This window comes from Hipposideros armiger, unplaced genomic scaffold, assembly GCF_001890085.2.
Source record: "Hipposideros armiger isolate ML-2016 unplaced genomic scaffold, ASM189008v1 scaffold_42, whole genome shotgun sequence".
Taxonomy (NCBI): domain Eukaryota; kingdom Metazoa; phylum Chordata; class Mammalia; order Chiroptera; family Hipposideridae; genus Hipposideros; species Hipposideros armiger.
In genome coordinates, this window is record NW_017731392.1 from 2196447 (window position 1) to 2222322 (window position 25876).

The window sequence follows — 25876 nt, forward strand, 5'->3', positions numbered from 1 at the left end:
TTCTGTTAGAGTCCAACTTAATTTCCCTTAGTGAGTCAATGGATGGGGGTGGTCTTTTGCATTCTTAACAACTTGTTTTTTTACTTCTGTTTCTCTTAAGGGTCTTCTTAGAGTTGTGAGAACAATTCATAATGAGTAACTCATAAATTATCTTACCATGTAAAGATTAAAAAGGTGATAGCAAGGTTGGAAAAAAACCAAAATGATGGCCAGTCAAATAAATAGAGTACTGCCAGCCAAAATACAAACAGTTTTCTTGGACTTTGAATAAATGACTAAAACATTAGAAAATGACTAAAATATTAGAAAAATATAAAACACAATTTAGAATTTTAAGAAAACTTGTTTTATTGCCTGCTTCTGTAACTTTCTTTTTGTTGTTATTTTGTCCTGTTAGGATGCTCGACATGCAGCAGAAGGAGAAATATATACCAAACTTAATCAAAAAATTGATGAATTTGTTCAGCTTGCTGATTATGACTGGACAATGTCTGAGCCAGATGGAAGAGCTAGTGGTTATTTAATGGATCTTATTAATTTTTTGAGAAGCATTTTTCAAGTGTTTACGCATTTGCCTGTAAGTATAAAACATTTTAAAAAATTGTATTATAATTTTGCTTACTAAAGTATATTTTAGAATTCAGTTTTAGTTTGAGGTTTACTTGTTTAAACCAACTACCTAGCTTGAATATATCCTTTTCCGTTATTATAAATTAATTTGTAAAGAATTATAACTTAGTCAATTATTTGAACTTTTCATTTGTTTTACTTTTTAACCAAAATACCAACAATTCTCTTCCTATCAAAACCAAAATAAAATCATGAAATTGACAGTGTAGATTTAAATAGAAATAAACTCTAATAGGAGTGGTTTTTATAAAAGTTTATATAATCAATGGCATGGCTTTTCCAGTTAAAAAAGGCCAAGAAATTATTGGATATTTTTAGTCAAGAGATTAAAAGTGAAATAGGAACATTGTTCTATCCCGATATATAGTCATAATACATCATTATCTTGAACAATATAATGATAAAATGTTAAAAAAAATAAGTATGGCGGGGACATTTGAGTGTGAAGGCTGGAATACTGGATTCTTCAGATAAGGAGTGCAAAAACCAAAGCAATTATGGTGGGATGAAAATACTGTCATTAGGTATATTCAGAAGTAACAGAACTATGGTTAAACATGAATGGAGTAGTTTTTGTACAAATAAAATAGGAAAAATTTTATTGATCTTATTTCATAATAAGATATAGCTCAACATAAAAATAAAGTATTTAATCTGGAGCCTACCCAACTGACTCCAACCATCTTCCTTGTTTAAGATGGAAAAAAAATGTTATTGTCTTTCCTCATCAGGAGTTGCTCCAAAGGGCCAATTAGAACAGTTGAAGGAAGGTGTTGCTAAAAAATAAATAGAAGAGTATCTTAAAGAGATTTTAATGGTGAATTTATTTCAAAGAACTTTTAGAAATTACCCAGGGATGATGTATTTCTAACTGCTGTCCTAAAGTTGAAAAACGGAACCTGAATATATATTTAATGTTTATATCAACTAATTTCTTAAAAAGTGCTCCTTATATAAACACATTAAATACTTGTTGAATTCATTTAAATTCATTTTGTCGGTATAAATTTCCATGCTTTCAGCCAAAAGCAACCCTCAGTAATAAACATGTGCACGTGCACACACATGTACACAGATATACACATCATGTTTTATGTTGCAGTATCTGCTTCATGGGTTGGCACCAGGTGATGGGTAGGAATTTTGTGCATAACTGTGGTAGAACTGAAAGGTTATATGTTAAAAATGTTTGGAGTAAATACCTCATCTCAGGAGGCTGACGTCTGGAGGGATATCCCACTTTCTCATAGGACGTATTCTTGTGACATTGAGGGAAAGACTTCTGGCCTAACTAAATCACTCATCTGATCTATTATGATATTTTGTATAGTTTCAGATGAGTCTTTATATACCATTTTGAATTTTTATGTTATGTAACATGGGTTTTTCTATAAAGGAAATAAATTTTTATACAATGTAGTTCATAGTTAATAAAAGAGAAAATGGTCTTAACAACAGTGTATTCTTATTTAAGGGATGAACTATCAGCATAATTCCCAAGCAAAAATATTAAATTATTGATTATGGTAAATTTTAGCTAGAGTTGATAATTATATTAAGTATTAGGGTATTAACTATCTGAAACCCTGAAATTGTATAAAATATTCAACTAAATTGTTTTCTTTCAAGTATAGAACAGAAGCAATGTTTTTTTTTTCAGAAGTAGTGTTCTTTACTTGAATGTTCTTAAATGTATATATTTTCTAAGCAACATATGGCATTATATAAGCTACCATTTTTAAATGTTTTAAGCTAAAAATGATTCATTAGTTTCCTGTTACCCTTTGACCCAAATAGAGAGAGGGGCCTGTTCTAGACTCCTTTAACCCTCAAAGAAGCTTCAGAAGATATTTACTTATCACATTTACTCCCAAGTCATTCAGCATAAGCAGAACCAGCTATCCTGGTTAGAGACCTGAGGAATTAAGTATTGGGCTCATTTAGGCAGTGTTCAGAAACATTGCCATTAGAGTCAGCGGGAGTTGTGAAACCAAGGGCCACTCTTTCAAATAGTTTAAGTATTGGCCAATACTGCAAATAATTGGACATAGAAGTGGATTCTGTGGGGGTAAAAATGTCTCTCTCATCCCCAATCCTAAAAAGTTCCTATCATAGAACACTTTTAGTTTGAAAGCTCCACTCTTAGCTTCACTGCACATTTAGGTTTTGTCAGTCCCTATCATTGTTGCAAAAGAATATTTTCTCGGGGCAGCCAGTTGGCTCACTTGGTTAGAGTGCAATGCTCATAACACCAAGGCTGCCAGTTTGATCCCCACATGGGCCACTGAGCTGCGCCTTCCACAACTAGAATGAAACAACTACTTGGCTTGGAGCTCATGGTCCTGAAAAAATGCCCCCCACAACTAGATTGAAACAATGACTTGGCTTGGAGCTGATGGGTCCTGGAAAAACACACTGTTCCCCAATAAAATTTTTTTTAAAAACAAAAAATCTAGTATGTCTTCTTGATCAAAGACAGTCATGATGTGCATTTGCTGCCCACATTGCCCAATAAAAGTTCCATTGGTTCCAGAAGTTATAATTCATCCAATAAAATTTTGTTCTCTGCTCCCAAGGAGAACAGTAGAAATTAATGGGTAGGGGCCGGCCGAGTGGCGCGATGGTTAAGAACTGGCTTGGGACGCCAGAGGGCCTGGTTCGGATCCCACATATGAGGGCCAGTGACACTGCCCTCTACAGCTAAGATGCTGAACAACAGCTCAACCTGGAGCTGGGCTGCCGTGAGTCGCCGGTGACGGCGTGGGCTGCAGTCCCTGTGGCAGTGGGTTGCCATGGGCTACCATGTGTAGCCAGCAGCCAGCGTGAGCGGCCAGCAGCCGCTGTGAGCGGCCGTTCAGAAGCCGGCGACTGATCTGCCTCGGCCGGGAAGAGCGCAATGATGGTGCCAACTTGGGCCAGTGAATCAACGTCCTCCACAACTAGACTGAAGAGCAAAACGAAAGCAACTTGTCTGTTCCCCTTCCCCCAATTCCCCAGTGCTGTTCCCCTCCCCCCAATTCCCCAATAAAATCTTAAAAAAAAAAAAGAAATTAATGGGTAATGGTTTTGAAGTAGCGAGGGAAAGAACTTTGTCCTTTCCACTTTTCTACTACACTGTGGTAGCATTAGAAACCTGTAGTGTTTGCAGGATCACCAATATTGTCCCCTTTAAATGCCCCTATCACCAGGGTTGGATGAGTGAGAGAATTGGTATATATTACTTCCTTTACCCTTTTTTCTTAAGAGTCAGCCAGGGCAAGCCTTTGCAGGGGCTGGGAAAGTAAAGAGCTTCCCTGCTTCCATGTTAACTTTTCTATTCATCTGCATTTCCCTGTGCTCTAGCAGAGAAGCCACGCTCTCTACTGGCCATAGGATTTAGCAGCAAGCTAAAGAAGCAGTATTTGTAATAATGACAGGTATTTCCCCATTACCCAAAATGTTAAGCTGCCTTGCTAAAAAATACATTATTTGCCTCAAGGAACTTGACTTCTTTCTGACTCAGAGCTAAACACATTTATCTTTTATTGTTCTTGGGGGCCAGGGTGCTGAAAGGAGGAGTGTGTAGGATGGGCTCTAGAGTTAGTTATGTTCGAACCTTAGATTTGTCATTTACTGGCTATGGGATCCTGGCAATTTGCTGTACCTTTCTGAGCCTCTTACCTTCTGCAAAATGAGCATAGCCATTTTTTTCCCCCAAAGGACTATCATAGGATTAATTAAAAGAATGTGTAAAAATGTTTTCTGGCAGGGTGCTTGGCGTAAGGCAGGTACTATTAACAAGTATTAGTTTTGTCTTTTCTCTGTTATTGTTTTAAGGCCCTTTATGGTACTCATTTCATTTTAATATATTTTCATTTTTCTTGTATTTCTGCCTACATTGTATTTTAGCTTGTTATTTAGTAATAGGTCCTATACTTTTGCATTATACAGACATTTAAAGCTTATTTATTTGAATAATTATTATAACTTGCAGTGCTTACAATGGCTAACAGTCAGATGCTAGCTAATGCCAGTGTAGTCTGATTAGTATATGAAATAACTATTATTTTATCCCTAAATTAGTACTCTTAGGATCAGCAGTCTTTACTATTTCAAATGTGTAAGTGATACTTCTTGTTTCTAATAATTTTTTTCTCTAACAATTAGAAACTACGGCTAAGTATAGAAGAAAATAAAAATCATTCGTTGTTTTTTCAAAGGATAACCATTGTTATTGTTAACATTTTGGCATGTATTCTACAAGTCATCTTTTTCTATGCATTTATGACACTTATTTTAAGCCTAACTTGTAAGCAAGCTTTCTTTCTTAATAAGCTTTTATATTAGCTAGAAAATTTAAAACTGGAAAAATTTAAAACAGCATTAAACATTCATTTACCACTTACATGTATATAAGTAGAAGAAATTGTTGAGCAGCTCAAACATATCTAATTATTCTTCAGGCCTGCCAAATGGAACTCAGTAACATTTCACTGTGAATGTACCACCTAAAGACCCAGCAGTGGTCTGCTTCCGGAAAGAACAATGAATATTTCCTTCCTTCATAAATGCTAATCATGTGTTTAGTTCAATAAAGATATTTTGTTGATTTACAACCACTAAGGGGTATGTGTAAATGATAATGAATTTTAAATTTCTTCACGTTAATTCGCTAAAGGGACCCAATTTATCCAAATATTTATATTAGCAAATGGCTATCTTTTATAGTAGAAATAAATAGATCTTGAGTGATCAGTGTGCTCATATTTCTTACTTTCTAGAAACTATTATTTTATCTTTAGCCGTAAAGTGATCTTCTGTGCTTATATTTGCTACTACTCTAGGGGTGTTAAACTCGTCTGCTCTCTGTTTGAATTTTAAATATCAAAACTTTTTTTTCCCAGACTGTTTTTCTTTTGCTTCCATATATAATTAACTTGATTTTTTTGCATTAATAGAAGTGGTGATGAACAATAAAAAAATAGACATGATTTTTAGGAATAATGAGTTTGTCTTTGGCATGTGGTTCTGTAATTACATGTTAATATGATTGGTTACTTTTCAAGAAAATCATTATCTGGTTAAAAGTATATGTCATTTTAGAGAATAGATGCCTGAAAAGCTATTCATAAAAAGAACATCTATTAACAGGATCATTCCTCCCAATATCTTTTGCTCTAAGATTAGAGCTGCCTTTCTACTTACAGAAAATGGTACATCTCTTCCCAACAGTTCATTCGGTGACATCGTATTTGTAGCCATAGTGGGAATAGTTAGACCATGGAAATCAGCAAATCTTACAAATCAAGGCTTTTCTCCCAGAGAATTGTTGTTAAAATTTTACTAACACAGCACTAAACATAGCATAGCTTTTAAAATCACATTGTCAAAGAAAAATTATTTACTTTTTATTAACTCAAGAAATAAATCAGATTATATGTTCAATAATAAAATTAAAATACTCTAGAAGAAACTACTTTTAAGACAGAGAAATATGCCCTACGTGTTATTTGATCTTTAGCCTCTACATCTGCTTCCCCATCTGTCCATTTCCCTTTTGAGGTATTTCCCTTATTAGGTGTTCCTTTTGAAGGGTTTTTTCCTTGGCTTAATTGTTTGCTTCCAGCTATTTGTGTTTTATTGATGAGCTAATTTAGTATCCTTTGTGAAGTCTTTACATTAGGGCCATGGTCTCTTTCGCTACTGAATGTATCTGGTACCACTAAATTTTTAATTTGCATTTTTATTTCCATAATGGTTTTAAAACATACTATGCTTCCTTTAAGCGAGAATCAAATATATATTCAATAATAAATGAAGATACATGGTTTGGACAGTAATGGATACTATGTAACTTTTAAAATTATTCTCTCCTTAAGAATTCTTTTTTCTGAAGATTGAGTTTTGGGGTGTAGGCCCTGATTCTTTCAATTAACTAGTGTGAAAATAGACAAATCATTCAACCTTGGGATTAATTTGCTCATGTCTGTTTTATTTCATAGAGAGAGCCGCAAATAGTAAGTCAAGGAAGTCCAGAAGAGTTTGAGATGGAAAATAGCTTCTCTCCTTGCCCTTTCCCCACACCCAGTTCCACTCTCTCAGACTACCACTTTTCACCATGTTTTTATTTCTTCTGTTGGTTAACTTAATAAAAAAAGTAGAGACTATCTAGTGATTCCATGCTATGAAAGATAAGGCACACATAACAATCTTTCCTTTCCCCCCTTTTCTCCTATTGATTGTTACATTATGTTATATTTCTTCTATTTACTGCTTTTTATGTAAAATAGTTATATGCCTTTTTTGTTCCTTCTACTTCAGTCATTATTTTAATTCTATTTATGATAAAGGTATTAGTCTCCCTTCCCCTTGCTTGATCAGTTCTTCATTTACTATCAGTTCATCATTTACTGTCTTCTGAAGCTATAGGGGCCTTTGTCTCTAATTTGTACCAGTTGCTCTCTGGAATTGTTAGATCATACATAGCAGTTACCCTGGAACTTTCCTTCTCTGCTTTCTGTGTTGAGAACTATTTCCTGGATTCTTCATGTTTTTATTACTTCACTGGTTGGTTTTGCTGAACTGCCTCAATAACTTCCTCACAAAAGGGAAGTACACTATTTAAGTCCTTGTATATTATAGAATATCTTCTTATGTCCTCACATTTGGTTAATAGTTTTGCTGGTTATTTAATTCTGAGTCGAATGGCTTTTTCCTGATAATTTTTATTGCATTCCTTCAGTGTCTTCTGGAATCCAGGTTTTAGGATCTGTTTTTTAATCCTTCACATTCTGAAATGTCATGGGAATGTGTGGAGATGCAAGTTTTTATTTATTCACTTAACTCTTTACTTATTGGCCCCTTTCTTTCAAAAAATTTGTGTCCTAGGGCTGGCCGAGTGGCTCAGTTGGCTAAGAGCTCTCACTCAAGAGTGCGAGCTTTGAGCAACAAGATCGCCGGCTCGATTCCCGGCCCGAGCTGAGCTGCTGCTGAGCTGCCAACAGGTGGCAGGATGGCTCAGCTAAAAAAAAATAAATAATAAAAAAAATTGTCTTTTTATTTATCACAGAGAAGTTCTCTTCTACTGTTTTTAAGATAATGTTGTTCCCTCCATTTTTCTGTTCTCTTTTTCTCGGACTCTCATTAGTTAGATGTTAGAGTTCCCAGATTGGTTCTCTATGTCTTTTATCCTTCCCTTCATTTCCTATTTCTTTATCTTTGTTCTATGTTTTGGGAGATTTTCTCAACTTTATTTTTCAGTCGTTCTATACACAATTTTATTAATTATACTCTTAATTTCTAAGGAATTCTGTTTTTAAGTATTCTTTTTTCATAGACTACTGTTCTCTTTTATTTATTTATTTATTTTTAAGATTTTTTTTTTAATTGGGGAATTGGGGAGAAGGGAATAGTGCTGGGGAATTGGGGGAAGGGGAACAGACAAGTTGCTGTTGTTTTGTTCTTCAGTCTAGTTGTGAAGGACGTTGCTTCACTGGCCCAAGTTGGCACCATCATTGCGCTCTTCCCGGGCAAGGCACATCAGTTGCCGGCTTCTGGACGGCCGCTCACGGCGGCTGCTGGCCGCTCACGCTGGCTGCTGGCTACATATGGTAGCCCATGGCAACCCACTGCCACGGGCTGCAGCCTAGCCATCGCCAGTGACTCACGGCAGCCCAGCTCCAAGTTGAGCTGTTGTTCAGCATCTTAGCTGTGGAGGGCAGTGTCACTGGCCCTCATATGTGGGATCCGAACCAGGCCCTCTGGCGTCCCAAGCCAGTTCTTAACCATCGCGGCACTCGGCCAGCCCGTTGCATTTGAAGTTTAAATGTCGCTAATCTATATCCTCTCCTTTCTGTTCCTGTTCCTATTATTGAAGTTCAAATTTTGATTATTGTATCTGTCTTCTAATAAGTTTCTTCCAATAGACTCTAATTACTTCAATCCATCTTACATACCAGTGATAGATTTTCTTTTTAAAACACATTCTAATCACATTTCCCTATTCAGAGACTTCGGGGTCTCTTGCTTGTCTTACTGAATTAAATACAAATTCTATAGGCTAACAAAAAAATTATTTCAGCCTCTTTTCAGATACATTTCTGACTCTTACTCAACATGGGCATCCAAAGTGGAAAATTCATTGTGTCCGGGATCTATCTTCGGTTTTCTACCTTGGTTTCATTTATAACTGTAAAAATCCCATATCTCTTCCAAAAGCCATCTTTAATGCTACCTCTTTCATGAAGTTTTTGCTAATTCCACTTAACTATATGTTATACTTTATCTCACGTTTAGGGTACTATTTATATTTTGTCTTTTACTAGATCTGTTTGTAGACTTGCCTTCTTTCCACTATTAAAATTTAATCTTTTTATGTCAGGAAGTATATCTACTCATCATTGTATCTTCTAAACAATGTCTTACATAGAGTAAGTGCTTGATAAGTATTTTTAAACTTAATATGAGAGAAATAGTGAAGAAACAGACTGTGCAAAAGTCATTTTCTTGGTATAGATGAAGAGTATAAAAAGTATACTGCACGATTCAGAATTTTTGAACCAAGAGATTTATCAGATATAGAATACTTTCTACTTTTGAAGAGAAAGTTTGCAGTCTGTTACTTGCAGATAGAAATTTGGAAAATGTCTGTGTGAAAGTTATTTAGTAAAGATGATGTCAAAACTGATTATAAATATTTGTATGTTTATCCCTTCCTTGCACACCTACATGGAAGAATAATGCAATAATTCAAATCACAACACTCTAGACATAACTATAAATTGAATAGTGACTAAGACTAAATAAAAGGCCTGATAGCATCAAAATAACTGTTGCAAATTTCTAGCACTTATGACAAATGATTTTTCCCATTGAAGAGACAGACCCACAAGCTTTCATTTGACTGTTTTACTCATTTAATATAGTAATTGTTAAATAATTATTAAGCTTGCTGACAGATTTCTTGCAGATAAACCATATACACATTCAAAATACAGAAGTGATAGTCAGAAGTGATACTAACCTTCTATAACAAAATAGTTCAAATTGTTTCTTTTCCTTTATTTAAGAAGGCAGGGATAGATTTAGGGATCAGTTTTAATTTTGCATGAGAAATTTTAAAAGGTTTGGCACTTAAATATTTAGTGTTTTGAAAAAGTTGCTTACATGAGATAGTTCTTTCTATGATGATAAATGAGGTATTTCTATGATATGTTTTGTTTTCCATACTTTCACAATAAATTCCAACTACAAAAAAATCAATAAGAACAAATTATTGACAGTATATTAGTAATGCAAATGGAGAGAGTTAAAGAAGTTTGAGAGAGAATGTAAGTGGAAAAAGTTGAAAATGGTTAAAGCCTATTATTAGAAATAGAATTTATATTTTTTCTTAAACTTTTTCTTAATGTAATAAAACAAATGATTTTCACTGCTAGAAGTTAATTGCAAAAAAAATAAAAGAATCTTGCTTTTCAGTTGAAAATGAACATGCTTGAGCCTTACAACTTTAATCCTTTTAGGTATTTATTAAGTTGATGTCTCTATTAGCCAAATACTGTGACAAATCTTGGTGAGAAATTTAATTTTGTAAGTTGTAAGTCTTATGTGTGTATATAGTGTAGCATACTTAAATATTTCCCTTCTGTCAACAGTTGTAGAAAACAGTATTTTGAATTGCTCTTAATCAGAGCATCGTTGGAAGAAGTAGTAGTAATAGATGGCTTTTAGAAGGAAACAGCATGAGAGTTTTAGTAGGAAGCCAGTGGGTTAGAAGACAACTATGAGACTTGACCTGTAACAGGACAGGGAGATATAAATGGAAATAACTAAAATAGACTCTTCTAAGCCTATAGACCACACACACACACACACACACACACACACACACACGTGTGTGTCTGTGTGTGTGTGTGTGTATATATATATATATATATATACACACACACAGTATTTGTGTACATATATACATATGCACACTTACAAATATCTTATAACTTTACTCTTTAACAGCTATAGATGAAATAGACCAGCTCATTGGTGCAGTCTTTATGGGCAACATACCACCTTGGACAGGAAGATTCAGTACTAAAAACAAATAAAAATGCACCATCTGGCAACAGATAATTCATGTGTAGGAAGTTAGTTGAGTTTTTGCAGATAGGAATGGTAAAGTTCTAGGAATGCAAATGGTATCTTCCTTTTAACCCTTGTTCCACAATAGAAACAAAATAGAACTCCCCTCCCCCCATGTTAAATAGGCCAAAATTGAAATGGGGGAAGAAGAAAAGGGACTAAAATATGTGGATAAGAGATTGTTTGAGTTGGGATTATGTTTTATTATGAGCAGATAAAGACAGCAAAATGGAGGTCAGGTTCCCTGAGGAGAAAGAGAAGAGTTGATAGGAAAAGATGTTGGAGTTAGAAGTTTTCTGTGCAAGCCACAATCTGGTGATGCCAAAGAACCTCTTTTTTTTTTTTTTCTTGTGTAGAGCAAATAGGAATGGAAAAGGATAGAGCTGGTGGGAGGGATGGAACAGCCTTGGTTTATTCAGATTTACAGGATGTTTGCAGGTCAGGTAGAGATAACAGAAAATGGAACAGGGCAAGATGCTGATATATACTTATGAAAAAATTTATGCAAGGTACGATAACACAAAGAGTAAAGAGATTAGACTTTGTAAAGTCCCAGCCAAGGAGCATGTGATGACTGTTACATATAGGGGAGGAATTCAGAAGATGAGCAACAACATTTTAATCACTTTCTTTTTTTTATTCAGGAGACTTTAGGTATTGTAGGAAAGTTGTCATGTTGTTTTAAATCTTTCTGCCTTTTATGGAAATCAGTATGATAGATGGTGGCACTGGATTAAAAGCCACTGTCAATTCTTTGGAAGCAAGAAGGGAGCAGCTGGTAAAAGCCTACTGTAGATGTCAGGGAAGACTTATTCTTCACTCTCAGAGTATTGTTGAATGTCATTTTCAAGGTTGTCCCTAGAAAAAGAAGTGGTAAGTAGATAACTTACCTTGATATACCCCTCCCGCTTTGTATGAGTTTTGTTTTGTTTTACTGTACATCTTCCTTTCTTCACTTGATACATTTTCCTTATTCTTTTAAAATCCCATCTCAGGTAGTCCCTTAACTGGAAGTGACTCTAATAGCCTCTACCCAATCCTATCTCCATAATCTAGCACTTAGCCCAGTGAAATGACCTGTTCAGAAAACTCTTGACATTCTGGAGGAGTATATTCAAAAACTTTGAGAATTCCCAAATTTGAGAATACTCCATGTCATGTCATTTCTTTCAGAAAATGCTATAAAATATAATTGAAAACTATACGTGTCAACCAACAGAAGACAGCCGAACCACATTGAGTTGGGAAGATTGGGACTTTGCATTCAGTCTCTGATTTCCTCCCCTCATACCCATTTCACAGAGCATGTTAATCAAACGTGTGCCTGTCAGCAAATGAAGCCCCGCCTGTGCTGAACTCCCAGAGTCATTGTTTTTTTTTTTTTAATTGGGGAATTGGGGGGATGGGAACAGTGCTGGGGACTTGGGGGAAGGGGAACAGACAAGTTGCTGTCATTTTGTTCTTCAATCTAGTTGTGGAGGACGTTGCTTCACTGGCCCAAGTTGGCACCATCATTGCGCTCTTCCCAGGCGAGGCACATCAGTCGCTGGCTTCTGGACGGCCACTCACTGCGGCTGCTGGCCGCTCACGCTGACTGCTGGCTACACACGGTAGCCCATGGCAACTCACTGCCACAGGGACTGCAGCCTACACGGTCACCGGTGACTCACAGCAGCCCAGCTCCAGGTTGAGCTGTTGCTCAGCATCTTAGCTATGGAGGGCAGTGTCACTGGCCCTCATATGTGGGATCCGAACCGGGGCCCTCTGGCATCCCAAGCGAGTTCTTAACCATCGCGCCACTCGGCCGGTCCCCAGAGTCATTCTTTAAAAGGTTGAAAGCTAAATATAAATCCATGAATGACAAAGGCCTATTCTGTGCTATGTTTGAGCGCGCGCGCACACACACACGCACACACACACGCGCACACACACGCACACAGCGCTATGTTTATAATATATCAGCCACCTATATTAAGATAAAGTCAGTTAACTTGGGTGACATTTGTCCATTTTGGTAACAATCATGTGGAAACTACCTATATTGTCAAACCTATTAGCGATTTTGGCAACTTCTTTGCAAATTTTAAGTCATATGGTGCTGAGAAATAGTACATTTTTTAAAAAATTGGGGAACAGTGTGTTTTTCCAGGATCCATCAGCTCCAAGTCAAGTAGTTGTCTTCAATCTAGTTGTGGAGGGCGCAGCTCAGTGGCCCATGTGGGAATCAAACTGGCAACCTTGGTGTCATGAGCACTGCGCTCTAACCACCTGAGCTAACCAGCCGCCCCTGAAATAGTACATGTTAATGATTATGTACCCTTGATACTCTGAACTGGATGCCTCTGTAAAGAAGTGAGGATGACGCTGCTATCAGGGAGCTGTTGCTTAATAATAGTTCCTGGGATGCTTCAGCTTTTCAGCCTTAATTTTGTGGCTTGGCCATATTACATAGTCACCACACACAAAAAATTACAGCTCATCTTTAACTTCTCTTGCTTTTCTTACATTTGCCAAGTGAGAGAAGTTATAGAAGTTACTATTTCCCTATTCAAACATATGCCTGACTGCCCAATTTGCTGTTATCAAGTAGATTTAAGAGTTAGGAATAACCCCTGTCCGCTCCCAAGCAGCACAGACTAGCTTCCTCTTCCTGCTACTCTGGAAGTACATGCAGCTTTCAAAAGTGCATGCAGCTTGCACCATTTTACAAAATTTCTGATCTATCAGTAGCTTGGAAAACAGAGGCGTTTCTTCAAAACCTTGACTTCTAGACTTTTAGTGCTTTGCTTGTCCTTGCATTCTCTTTCTGTCCGTTAAAATTAGTTTGACAATATCATGGGATTGCCATGATACTTGCAGAAAGCTAAATGATACTTGCAGCAGGCGAAAAATCTGGTTATTACTTGCCATCTAAAGCCATGTTCAAAACATTGCTTTAAAAAAAGAAAAAGGCCACCAAAGTTTGATGAGCCCTTTGGCTGGGATAAGGAAGTTTTGAGTGACATTTATATGTGTCATATATTACAAGTGTCCTTAAGTTTTCCCAGGTTTGGAGAATTTTTTTTCCAACTTTAAGATAATTGTGTTCTATGTAATTTGTGTGTGTGTGTGTGTGTGTGTGTGTGTGTATGTGTGTGTGTATGTCCCCATTCGTGTCCCCAAGAGCAAGCATTTATGTTACTGTGTCATATCCTTAAGATTAGGAATTGTTAGGAGGAGAAAAGCCTAAGAGAGATTGGGAATTTATTATTGGATATAGGGATTGTGGTTAACTAATGTGGTAACCAATTCTTTTGGGGCTAAAGCTACTTAGATGGGGACAGAAAGAGAGTGTGAGGGGAATATAGAAATGCAAAAGAAGGATTTTGGAGGATGTCAGGGATATTAGATTGAGTATATTTCGATAGGCCTATGAATGTTTTTGGCATAATCTCAAAAATCTGTCTTCAAGATGGTGTTAAAGTTGTTATTAAAACACACTAAAGGAATTCATCTTGATATTTAAACCTTTTAACTCATCCATTCTCTATTATTGGGAATCTGAGACATTTCAGTGTTATACATTTCAGTGTTAGAGTGTTCAGCCAGAAAATAGATTAAAACCTATCTTATTAGATACAGGAACCTTTGTGCATTTTTGAAATCATCTTGGGGAAATTTTCATGTTTTATACTAATGTTTTAGGTATGTTTTTTTCCTGATTTAATAGCATTCTTTACATTAGAGCAAGATGTAGTTTCATATAGTAAACCTTGAGATTCGTGGTTCTTATTTAAAATAGAAGGAAGCATAATAAATAGATTTCTTAAATTAAAATGTCTACTTTTTAACTAGATATCTTTTTTCATATTTCAATTGAGAATTTATTTCTAATTTTAATATTTACTCCTCATTTGACCACTCCTCATTTTTCGGTCTGTGTGTTTTCAAAGGATATAAATTGTGGCTCTTTAAGAGACTGACTTGATTCATTAAAATACTTCCTCTTTTGCCTTCCCTCTGAAGAGACTGTTTCACAGCCCCATAACTGAAATTTATGTAGTAAACTGAGAGGCAGTGAGTTTGAAAACTATAGCAGTATTTTACTGCTTTAAGTTAACTTAAAAAAATTAATAACTTAAATAACTTCAACCAGTCATATAGAATCAGAATTAATAAATTCACTTACCAATGTTAGATTTAATTTTCAAGTTGACCACAATTTTATTTCTGTGTTGTCACTTTTTCTGGCAAGAATTACATAAGTTTTTAAAACAAAATCTGCTATCAATTTAAAGAATAATAAATACAATACGATATTTCTGAGTCTATATATTCCTTTTTACTTAAATAAAAAAGTAGTTTATTGTGCAAAGTTGACCTTTTGTGGGGACATAAATAAAGGAAAATGGGCTCTCTTGGGATCATTAAGGAAAGTAGACCGATACAGAAAGAATGGTTGTGATTTCAAGAGCACATTTTTTATGTTAAGTGTACTTGAGAGAATGAAAGCAGCATTGAAAAAATGCTTTCAAATAATTACTGTTGAAATCAAACCTTCCTTTTTTTTATTAGATCTTTGAAATGAGAGACAGGATTGAAAACTTCAAATGAAAATTTAAATGTGTCAAATTAGTTTTTAAGCATTCTATCAAAGCATTACTTTGAAACCAAAACAGTTTTGAGCCATAATCTAATAAAAATGTGTTGTATTTTTGTTACCATGTGATATTATGATGTTTCGAAGGAAACAGAGTATCTTTAGCCTAATCTATAATAGTAAATTATTTGTGTGTTTTTTATTCCTTTTAAACTGAGGGTTGGTGGTTTGTGGTTTATTGTTCCTGTGATTGGCATTAAAAGCCTTATTTCACAGCTTGCAGTGGGGGACTATTGGGTAAAGAGTGTCTGTGTTCCACAAACTAAATTCAAAAAGTGTCACTCAAGGTCTCACATAGGTTACTTAGAGAATGAGTTTTCTTACTGATTTCACCAAATGTCGCCTCATGCTGTCTTTGATTGGCACAGCCTGGCAGGGAGGATGGATGAATCTGTCACCGACTGGTTAATTGTGTTGCTGGTCTCAGTCTGACATCAGGTCTTTGACTCTTAAGTGGCTCAATACAAAACAAATTAGCAGATTGTAGTCATATTTCTCATTCTATATGCTTTGACTTTGTTGAATGCAGTCCATAAATCATATTGACTGACACACAAGTAAATGATGAAAGCTGCTTTTGAGACATGGATCTAGAAAGCAGCACTGTGAAGGTGCCATGGAAGGATGCATATGGTTGACCCTTTGGGAATTTCCTAGGAGCCAAATGTCTCTTTACCACAATTGTTCTTAGAAGAAAAGCTTTTGGGTAATGCAAAAAGGATCTAATATGTCAGCAGATTCTCTTTTACAAGTTCCTTTGAAATATAAGAAGTTTGTCTAAGGGTGTTCTCTTTTTGCAAGTTGTTTTTCAGCAAAATGTTAGAGCAGGGTAAAAAAGTAGTTACCTTTAAAAGTTTGGCAGGTGTTTTTACTTATTTATTGAACTTTGTGTTGTTAAGGGGAAAGAAATGTTAATAACAGTTGCAATTAATTTTTCAGGCGAAGGCAGCAGAAGTTCCTAGGTGCTTGAAATTTTTTAAATATGCTATTTTCTCACTTTCTTCACTGAATTATTTTGGCTTTGTTTGTTATAATGTTAAAAACCAGAACATCTCGAATGAAAAAAAACTGGTTTTTAAGATAATCGTAAAAATACTTAGATTATTTTTGTTCTAGGAAATTATATATTATTAAGAGCGTCAACAGTAATAACAATAACATTGTTCAGAAAGGGGTGTTTTGGTTATACCAAAGTGTACCAAGAGCTATAGGCATCAGAAATGAATTGCCGAAGATATTTTTTGGGTGTGAAAATTTTTGGAATGTTAAAATTTTTCTACCCTAAAGTAAGTAGTAGATGAAATTTAAGAATATTTGTGTATATTTTATAGTTAGGAAGTAGACATTTAAAAAAAATAGTGTATAATCTTATAGAGGATAACTTTAAAAAAATTTAAGAATCTGAACCCTTGATATTAACTTCAATTTTGAGCTATAAAAAGAATTTATTTCATTTGAAGATTTATAAAATATTTTATAAATATTTTAAACTTCTATCCTTGAGAACAAGCCTGTATTTAATATGCATAATAAAAAGAAATTTAATATTAGAATTTTATTACTTCTGTGATTTACACAAAAAGCTAAATTTGTGTGTGTGTGTGCTCCTGTGTTTTTATTACCTGTTTCCATCAGGTTTATGGAATAGCCTGTATTTCTGTAATTTTACCATCACTTTTGATTCCAATACTATTGTTATATAGTTTTTTGTAGCATGTGAACCGATGTCACATTTTACAGATCACCTAAAATAATACCACTAATATTGTGCAGTGTGTTTGCTTTTGAAATGAATATAATAGTAATTTTGTTTTGGCAATTTATTAATCTGATTTTGCAGTTAGTATATTATAGTGGCGATGATTTTGACTGAGAAGTACATTAAACTAAAATGCACTAGTTGTTCCATTAGGTCAAAATGACATTTCTATTAAGTATTCTGAAGCCTATTATATTGTAATTAAATTACATGCCATTGCTTTCTCCTTTTACTGCTTTTTCCCTCCCTCCCATTCATATTCATATTATTCTGCTTGGGGAATGGAGCTGCTTGTCTCCCACACTAATTCCTCTTGGGTTTGTTGGGGATCTTGAAGCATGCTGGGTTTTGCATTGCTTGTTACATTCCTTTTTGGCAGTTCATCAGTATCTGTCAAATATATTGTTTGCATCGGCTTTTATCTCTAAAGTTTTTGATTGAGAAATTGACATTCCATTTCAGATACACAGTTTTTCACTGTGCATAATGTCTAAATATTAAAGACTCATTCATAAAAGTTGCATGTTTCTAGCCTGACTTTAAATGTGTAGTTTAGTGAACAAATGTAGTTCTAGTAAATATCGGGAAAATATATTTATGTTCTTTCTTATTTTTCTAACACATCAACTCTATGTAAATATTTTTGTACCAATATATTGTAGAATTTATGTTTGGGAGATATCTTTCATTATTTTGTAGCTTTCTTGGCCTTTGTAATAAGTAGGAAAAAAATAATTATCAAATATCACTGGGTAAATATTGGTTAATGCAAATGAAGCAAAACATAGCACATCTTCCAAAAGTCATTATTTCTAACCATATTCATAGTCTTTGAATCCTATCATGGGAGTCCATCACCAAATCACTTAATTATGGGTTAGAGACAGTCATCCTAAGATCAGTATTATACTGGAAAACTTAGTCTTTGTATTATTTTATTTTAAACTTCTAGTTGAACTACAAAACCTGTTTAAAGAAACAATTTATACTAAAACGATATTGAATTATGATTCAGCTGTGTAATCTAGAGGCTAAACATTTATAATTATCATTTTTATCATTTTTGAGAAAATATAGCCTTAATTAAGGCTATCAGTGAAAGAAAGTTCATATAGCGTGTTTAGGAGCTTATTATAATAGAAAATGTTTTCTAATGATATGTGTATAGTGAAAGGAAATGACAAGTACATGTAGTTTACTTAACTACATATTTCTAAATTATTGGATGATTTTAAAACTTTTTAAAACTGTAGATCTGTAGATGATTTTGAAGTTACATTGGCAAGCAAGCCTTTTTTTTCTTCTCACTAATCAAAGTTATGCTGCAAACTAATGTTCTGATTAGAAGTAAGAACTTATGACTCAAAGTTTATTTTGAATTTTAGGTACAGTTTAAATGGTAATAACTTAAATTACACTGTTTATTAACTTTGTTTATTCTGGTTTGGTTAATTTTAGAAAGGAGGGCTTGAATATTATATGAATAAAATGTTCTGTCAATATGACAGTTATTCTATCAATATGGCATAAGTGTCATATTTTAATGTGCATTTTTAAAAATACTTAGACATTTCAAGAGATCTGGAATAATTAATTTTCTTATTTGTATTTTTATGTTCCTGTGTGCACTTAGAGGTTTAATGATACTTATATCCTGAGAGGGACAAGTAAATAAGAGTATTAATTTTAGTTCCTATGCTAAAAAGCATAGCCACTCACAATACAGAAACCGAAAGGCCATTAATCACCATTGTAGCCCAAAAAAAGCAACAAAAGATTGCCTGGTATATAATTTTTCTGATATTTTATGAGGTATTTCTATGTTTGTTTCTTTGTTTGTTTAATTTTTGGCTTGGATATTTGTTTTAAACAGGGGAAAGTTGCCCAGACTGCTTGCATGTCAGCCTGCCAGCATCTGTCAACATCCTTAATGCAGATGCTACTGGACAGTGAGTTAAAACAGATAAGCATGGGAGCCGTTCAGCAGTTTAACTTAGATGTCATACAATGTGAATGTAAGTACCTTCTTGGTTAAATCTCATGCATTTCTAGGAATCTACATTTAAATTATATGAAAAAAGAGGTGTATAGTAGGATAGTTCAGAAAGGAGGGAAGAGACCTGATGGAGGTAAGCTTTCAGCAGCCTTAGAAGCTACTTCCTTCCCGGAAGAGAGAAGCATCTCTGCTTTACATTTAGGGCCTGTAGAGAGAGGCACTGAAGTGGCAGTCCAGACTAGGATCACTAAAAAGATGATTCATTTCCCCCCTTATTCCTTCTTCTGATCATTCTTGCCTTCTTGCCAGGACTCTCCAAATGTTTGTCATAAATGAATGAAATAGTTCTAAGTTTGTCGTTCTTACTTTCCCTGTAAGTAACTTTTTAGATATTTACTAAAAGGATGACCTTAGGACTTTGCATTCCAAATGAAGCTTCTTTTATATTCTAAATTTTTGTTCTCTTCCCCAAAGAATTTCTCAAGCCTTTACCTTTGCCGTTGGTTTTCACTTTATTTTTTTTAGGTGATGAGGTTAGCAGATTCCATAATCTAATGTGGACATTAGCCAGTCAGCTTCAAAACTGGGTGTGCTGTTTGAGTATTAGCCTTGTTAGATATGTTTCTGGATGTGGGTTTTATCACCCTTAAATTGTAACTGTTTAAATACAGGACGTGAGCATACAGAACAATTTTTAAGCAGTGCTTTCAATTCAATGATACTATGATTAAATGATGAAAATCCCTGGTTGACAATTTAGTCAGGTGCCTCTATTAATAAATTGAAAATCAGTGGGGCACAAGGAGGATTATAAAATGTTTTGTCTGAGGCAAATTTTGCAATAATATATTGTGTGTGAAAGACATTTAAAAATTAAATGTTAGCAGCTTGCAACTGAAGCAGGAATGACAGATTTTTTTTTCAAACAAATATAGAATATTTGCCCAATGTATATAAGACATTCTTCTAGGAAAAAACATACTTCATATTAAAAAAATAATTATGAAAGCTCTTTGGTCAAGATCAAGTGTTTATTACACACACACACACACACACACACACACACACACAAAATGAATACAAAGTTTTTAAAAATTATTTCCCTCAAAAAAAGAGAAATGCTTATCTACAAAGCAAAAGAAAGTTAGTTTTTCCCTAGGGAAGAGGAGGACTTATTTCATTTCCTAGAAAGCATTTTAAATTTTCTGTAGAAAACCTTTATTATATTTCTTTCTCAAAATAAAACTATTATTTACAAAATATTTAGTTTGCATTTACGAAAAAACCTTTTTTTACAGGTTTCCAAGCTCAAAGTAATTGTTATTCCATTCTAGAAATGGTTTGAAACTGATTTCTTAAAGTTCTTAAAAAGCTGTCCTATGAGATCATTGCTGTATGAAATAGCTTATATATGAAATTACATCTTACAGAAATTTTGCTTGAGGCATTTTGTATTACATCTTTAATGTGGACTCCAGTCATTAGGTGGTTTGAATTGTTCATTGGCATTTGGTTGTGTCTTCTCAATTAGATTTTTTTTCTTCAAAAATGGAAATTACTGTTTGGTTAGGCAACTTTAGGTATCTAGATCTTTCCTCTATTCTCTTACCTCTCTCCATGAAGGGCTAGCCTAATTACACTTAGAGAAAGGCACATAAAAACCAGAATCTTTGCCTCTCTGTCCTGCCATAGCACAGCTTCTATCTTTAGTTACTTCTTTGGATGGAGTTACTGAAGGCTTCTTGTAAAATGCTGATGTTTTCTTAAAGGACTAATGTCTTCAAAGAGATCAAGAGAGATTCTAAGTATGAGGTGTAACACTGTTAAGGAAGTCTTGGGGTCAGGTTCTAGAGGGGTGAACCCTACCTAGCCTGATGGAGACCAAGATTCTGGCACTATTGATATGGAAAGAAAGACCAGGACTCAAAGACAAGCCACAGGCAATAACTTAGCTTCTTTTAAGATCGTGCTGTGGTTGTCTCTGCTCCTTAATACTTAATATCATGTTTTACTTAATCATTACTTAATACAGTATCATGCATTCAGGACTCACTGAACAAATATAAATCAACACTACATCTTTCATGTTTATTTCATTCTCTTTCTGGTACAAAAGAATTATCTACCCCCCAACTCATTACTTTTAGTGATTGGTACATATATCACTTAAAAATGCAACTTAGCTTTCTCTAATGAGTATTTTAAGACAATTTTAAATTTTCATCCTGTTTAAGTTGTGTTTTTGTTTGTTAAATATAGAAAAAAAGTTAAAACATATAAAGTTTATTTTATTAATATTAATGCAGGATGTATGCTTTTTACATATTGGGGCAAGGAAAGAAGAAAGGGAGATAACAGAGAGGAATTTGGCTGGGTAGGAGGAAGGCTAGAATACATGATAAATTTGAGAAGAGGAGATCTGGATACCATAAAAATCAACTGGGATATGCAGAAGATAGGCAGGTAGTTCAGATGTAGAATCCTAGAAGCTAAAAGATCATTGAGTTTTACCACCCACCTGGTGATAAACACACACACACACACTCACATGTTCCTATATCTACCTTGAAATCCTCTCTAAAATAACCCTGCCAAGCTTGTTGTCCAGCTATTCTTGAACATCCAATTTGGAAGATTAACTCCTCTTCAGAAAATAAGTTTCCATATTATACATCATTCTCACCATTTCTTACATTGATCTGAAATCATTTTCTCTAAACTTCTCTTGATGGACCTAGTTCTACCTTAAGGCTAGTCATCACAAATCCATATTGTGCTTTTGTACAAATTAAAAAAGTTATTCCCATTAAAAGAAAAAAGTCCTCCATAGTTGTTCCCTTGATATGAATTAGAAAAAGTTTACTGTTTGTCCCATCTAAGGCACATGGCTTATCAAGTGAAATGTGAGCTAGATTTCAGTCCTCCCTTTCCCCCTGCCTCTCTTTAGCTGGGCAACCATGTGTAGTAAGCAGCCTGACAACTGTATGTAGCAGTTGTGCTTAGAGTCGTACAGAAGAAAACCAAATCGTTATCCACAAGCCAATTATATGAAAACTGCTCTTATAGTGTTCCGAATTTTCTGAATGCTAGACATCAACAATTCCTCTTGCTGTTCTCAAGCGATATGATTTTAGATCCAAAGCTCTTTGAACAAACTGGTTTGACTACCTTCTGTTCAATATCTGCTACCCAAAGTTGAATACAGAGATACACAGGTGTGGGGAAACCAGCATAATATACAGTTGGACTATCAAATACATTGTTCCATATTCTGTACTTTATTAGTAAATCCCAAACTGTTACTACCTTTTTTGTTTGCTCAAGTATACTCTTGAATCGTTGAAGCTCTAGTGTTCTAAAATCTCTGTATCTTTCTAATATTGTGTGATGGTTAAGCTCTGTTTCTCTTATCCTATACTTTTATATTGCTTTTGGTTTTAGGATTTTAAGATTATCCCTATAAAGTTTTATTTTAAAATTTGCCCCATAACTAGCCTATTGAGATCTTTTTATATCACAATTTAATATCATCTGCAGATTTGTAATCATACTTTTTACATATTTAACAAGGTCATTAGCAAAATGTTGAACAAAACCTGAGATACAGTACATCAGTGCTCCCCAAACTATGGACCCCAGATGAGCAGCAGCAATATCACCAGAGAGCTTGTTAGAAATGCAAATTCTTGGTCCCCAACCTGCTGAATTGGGTACTTTGGGCACAGGATCCAGGAATTTCTCTTTGAATAGGCCCTCCAGGGGATTCTGATGCACAGTAAAGTTTGAGAACACAACATTACATGGTCCTCCCTTTCATATTGACTTAGATCCATTATTCAGAATTTTATGGGTATCTTAAGATTTTGTTTCAGCCAGTTACTAATTCCCTAATTGAATCTAGTTTTGCTGTTATGAACAACTTTGTCAGATGCCTTACTGGCATATAGGGATAATGACCATTGAACTTTCCTTATCTACCAGTCTAATTACCCTTTCAAAGCAGAAAATTATACTACTCTGATTCTTCATAAACCCATATTTACTCATAGTAATTACTTTCTCTTCAAGAGGCTTAGAAACCATTACTTAAAAGTCTGTGACTGGTTCTTAGGATTAACATAAAATCCTACCAGTCTGTTTTGTGCTAGCAAGAGATCCAGAGTCCAAGGAAGTTGGGTAGCAGGAATCAGGAACTGGAGACCATGAACCACCAAATGGGGAGGGAATTCAAGAAAGGATTAAGTCAAAGAATTTCAGCAATTGGAGGTGAGTGTAAAATATAAACACCAAGAATGGACTTTATTGTGAGTTAGATTTCCTTTTATTTGGTTTGATTAGAAAGCAGAATGTTTCTTTTTTCATCCTCTTGTTTCATAAAAACAGCATACATGTATTTCCCAGGTCTTAAAATGTCAGTCCACATGTAGAAACAAGTTGCATATCTAGCTGAAGCTGGGGAGATGAAAAGTTGGAAATAATTCAGTTCCTCATGTCATTCAGCCATGTGCTTTTAGTTTTTGTTTGTTTTGGTTTACTTTTCTGATGATGACAGAATCAGCACTGATCCATCTATATGCTCACTTGTTTTTTCAAACAGTGTATTGGTAGCCTTTTCCCCAGTATTTCTTGTGACACACATACTTGTGAATTAAACTAGCTTGAGCTAAAATATCAGTCTGGAACTGAATTATTTTGCATGTAAAGTCAACTGATTTTATAGGAAGATTCATTTATTCAAATGTTTAATGAGAACCCATTACCTGTTATGCACTGGGAAATTGAAGATGAGTCAGGCTTCAAAGATCTCACAAGCTATTTGGTTGGGGAGGAGACAGACATGTAAATAACTATAATAGAACATAAATTATGTTCTAAATTCTTTAGAGGAGTATATATTACTTGTAGAGAGGGAGCAATTCTGTCATGGAGCTGAGAAGATTAACTACAATAGAAGTGAAATCTGAGCTGGGTCTTAAAGGATGAGTAAGATTGCATCTAAAGCAGGGAAGGGAATTCTGAACAGAGGGAATGGCATAGGCAAAAAGCACTGTGATGATTGAATGCTTAGGGAATCGTCAGTCTTGTGTGGCTAGAATACAAGATGCATGATGAAAGCTTTGAAAGATATGGCTGAAAAAGTTAGACTCCTGAATGCTTGGACTTTATTTAAAAGCAATAGGGATTCACTGAAGCTTTTTAATCAAGACCATGACATGATGAAATCCCTGTCATAGAAGGTTAACTCGGTGTCGTGCAGAAATTGAACTGAAAGGAGAGAGTTACGGAAAGTAGCAAAACCTGTAAAAAAACTGTTAAACTTTTTCATGTGAAGAATAAAAAGAATTCGACTTTGGGCAGTGGAATTAAAGAGAAGAGGATAGAGTCCAGACATTTTGGAGGAGGAAATACCTAAAATTAGTGAATGAGTAAAGGTACAATTTGATATGAATTAGATGGTTTGAATCAGAGAATCACAGTGGAAGAGACCCAGGGAGGTGGTGTGTGAAGAGAAAAACAAAAAGGAATAAAAGAGATTTAACAATCCAGGATAGATAATTCAGTAAAAGTCAACATATAATTTATAATTGTAAGCACCCTGGAGAATGATATGCCCAAATTAACAAATCAGGAAGTCTCTGTAATCTACATTTGTCTCCCCTAGAGTTGTACCTTTGTTGTCAAACAGTTAAAGCCAGCTGACTTTTGACTGCTTCTCCCTTTTTTTTTACCACTTCACTTTTTTGACCACTTCTCCCTTTGTTGGACAGCCTTGCTCCCTTCTTGAGTTTTTTGAACCTCGCCTTTGTGCATGGCCTGCTCCAAGCTCTTTGGAATGTAATTTCTCCTCTAGTAATGGGCCCTTGAGCCATTCTCTACTGCTCGGGCCCGCTTCTACTTTTTGAAATGTACTATCTCTTCTGATAAACTACTTTTTCAATACTTTACTCCAATATCTCGTTCAATTCTTTGTTCGAGTTGCCAAGAGCCTGGACTTCAGGCCGAGAAGCGCCCACTCTCTGACAACAAGGTGAACTGGCATGTCTACATTGTCCTAGTCTCTCTCTCTCTCTCTCTCTCTCTCTCTCTCTCTCAATGCACCCCATGATGGAAGGGCCTCCTGTCCAGGGTGGGTTCCTGCCTTGTGCCCTGAGCTGGCGGGACAAGCTCCAGCCACCTGTGACGCAGAACTGGAATAAGCAGGCTGGAAAAGAATTCTTTTACTTGTTTTTATTCATCTTTCTTAAAGGATATGTAGCTCATATTTATTTCATTGTTTAATATGAGAAGTGTCTGGGTCTTTACTTAGAAGTTTGGTCATGTTTTTGTGACCAAAAATATGCCATAAAAACTTGATAGGGCCCAGGCTGAGTCAGCTGTGTGCAGGCTGGCATACGGACCCTGACCCTGGATGAGGTTCGGGCCCACACAAGCAGCGACCTTGGGCACTAGGCCCGGGCTGTCCAGATGGGTATAGGCTGACACACGGACCCTAGCCCCAGACATAACAAACCTTGGCTCTGGAGCCTGCTGCGCAGGCGCCAGGCTCCAGTGACATAGCTCTTTATGTAAGCATGATTCACAACCGCAGGAGGGAGCATGCGCACTTCCATGTGCTCTCTTCCCCAAAAATCTCTATATAATGGTTGTTATTGCTAATTAAAGCTGCTGGCTGGTTCCTCTTAAAAAAAAAAAAGCCAGGTAATACTGCTGTACTTTAACTTGAGACCATTTAACTTCT

General features: G+C 35.2%; 1 protein-coding gene across 4 annotated transcripts in view; it reads left to right on the forward strand.

Annotated features, from left to right (window-relative positions):
* EXOC6 (exocyst complex component 6) overlaps window positions 1-25876 on the forward strand; it is a 163790-nt gene that overhangs the window by 94147 nt on the left and 43767 nt on the right. For all 4 annotated transcript variants that reach the window (XM_019639114.1, XM_019639110.1, XM_019639113.1 and 1 more), the window contains exons 18-19: window positions 398-577; window positions 19015-19156. In XM_019639114.1, coding sequence (XP_019494659.1) covers window positions 398-577; window positions 19015-19156 — 322 coding nt within the window. The remainder of the gene's footprint in view (window positions 1-397; window positions 578-19014; window positions 19157-25876) is intronic.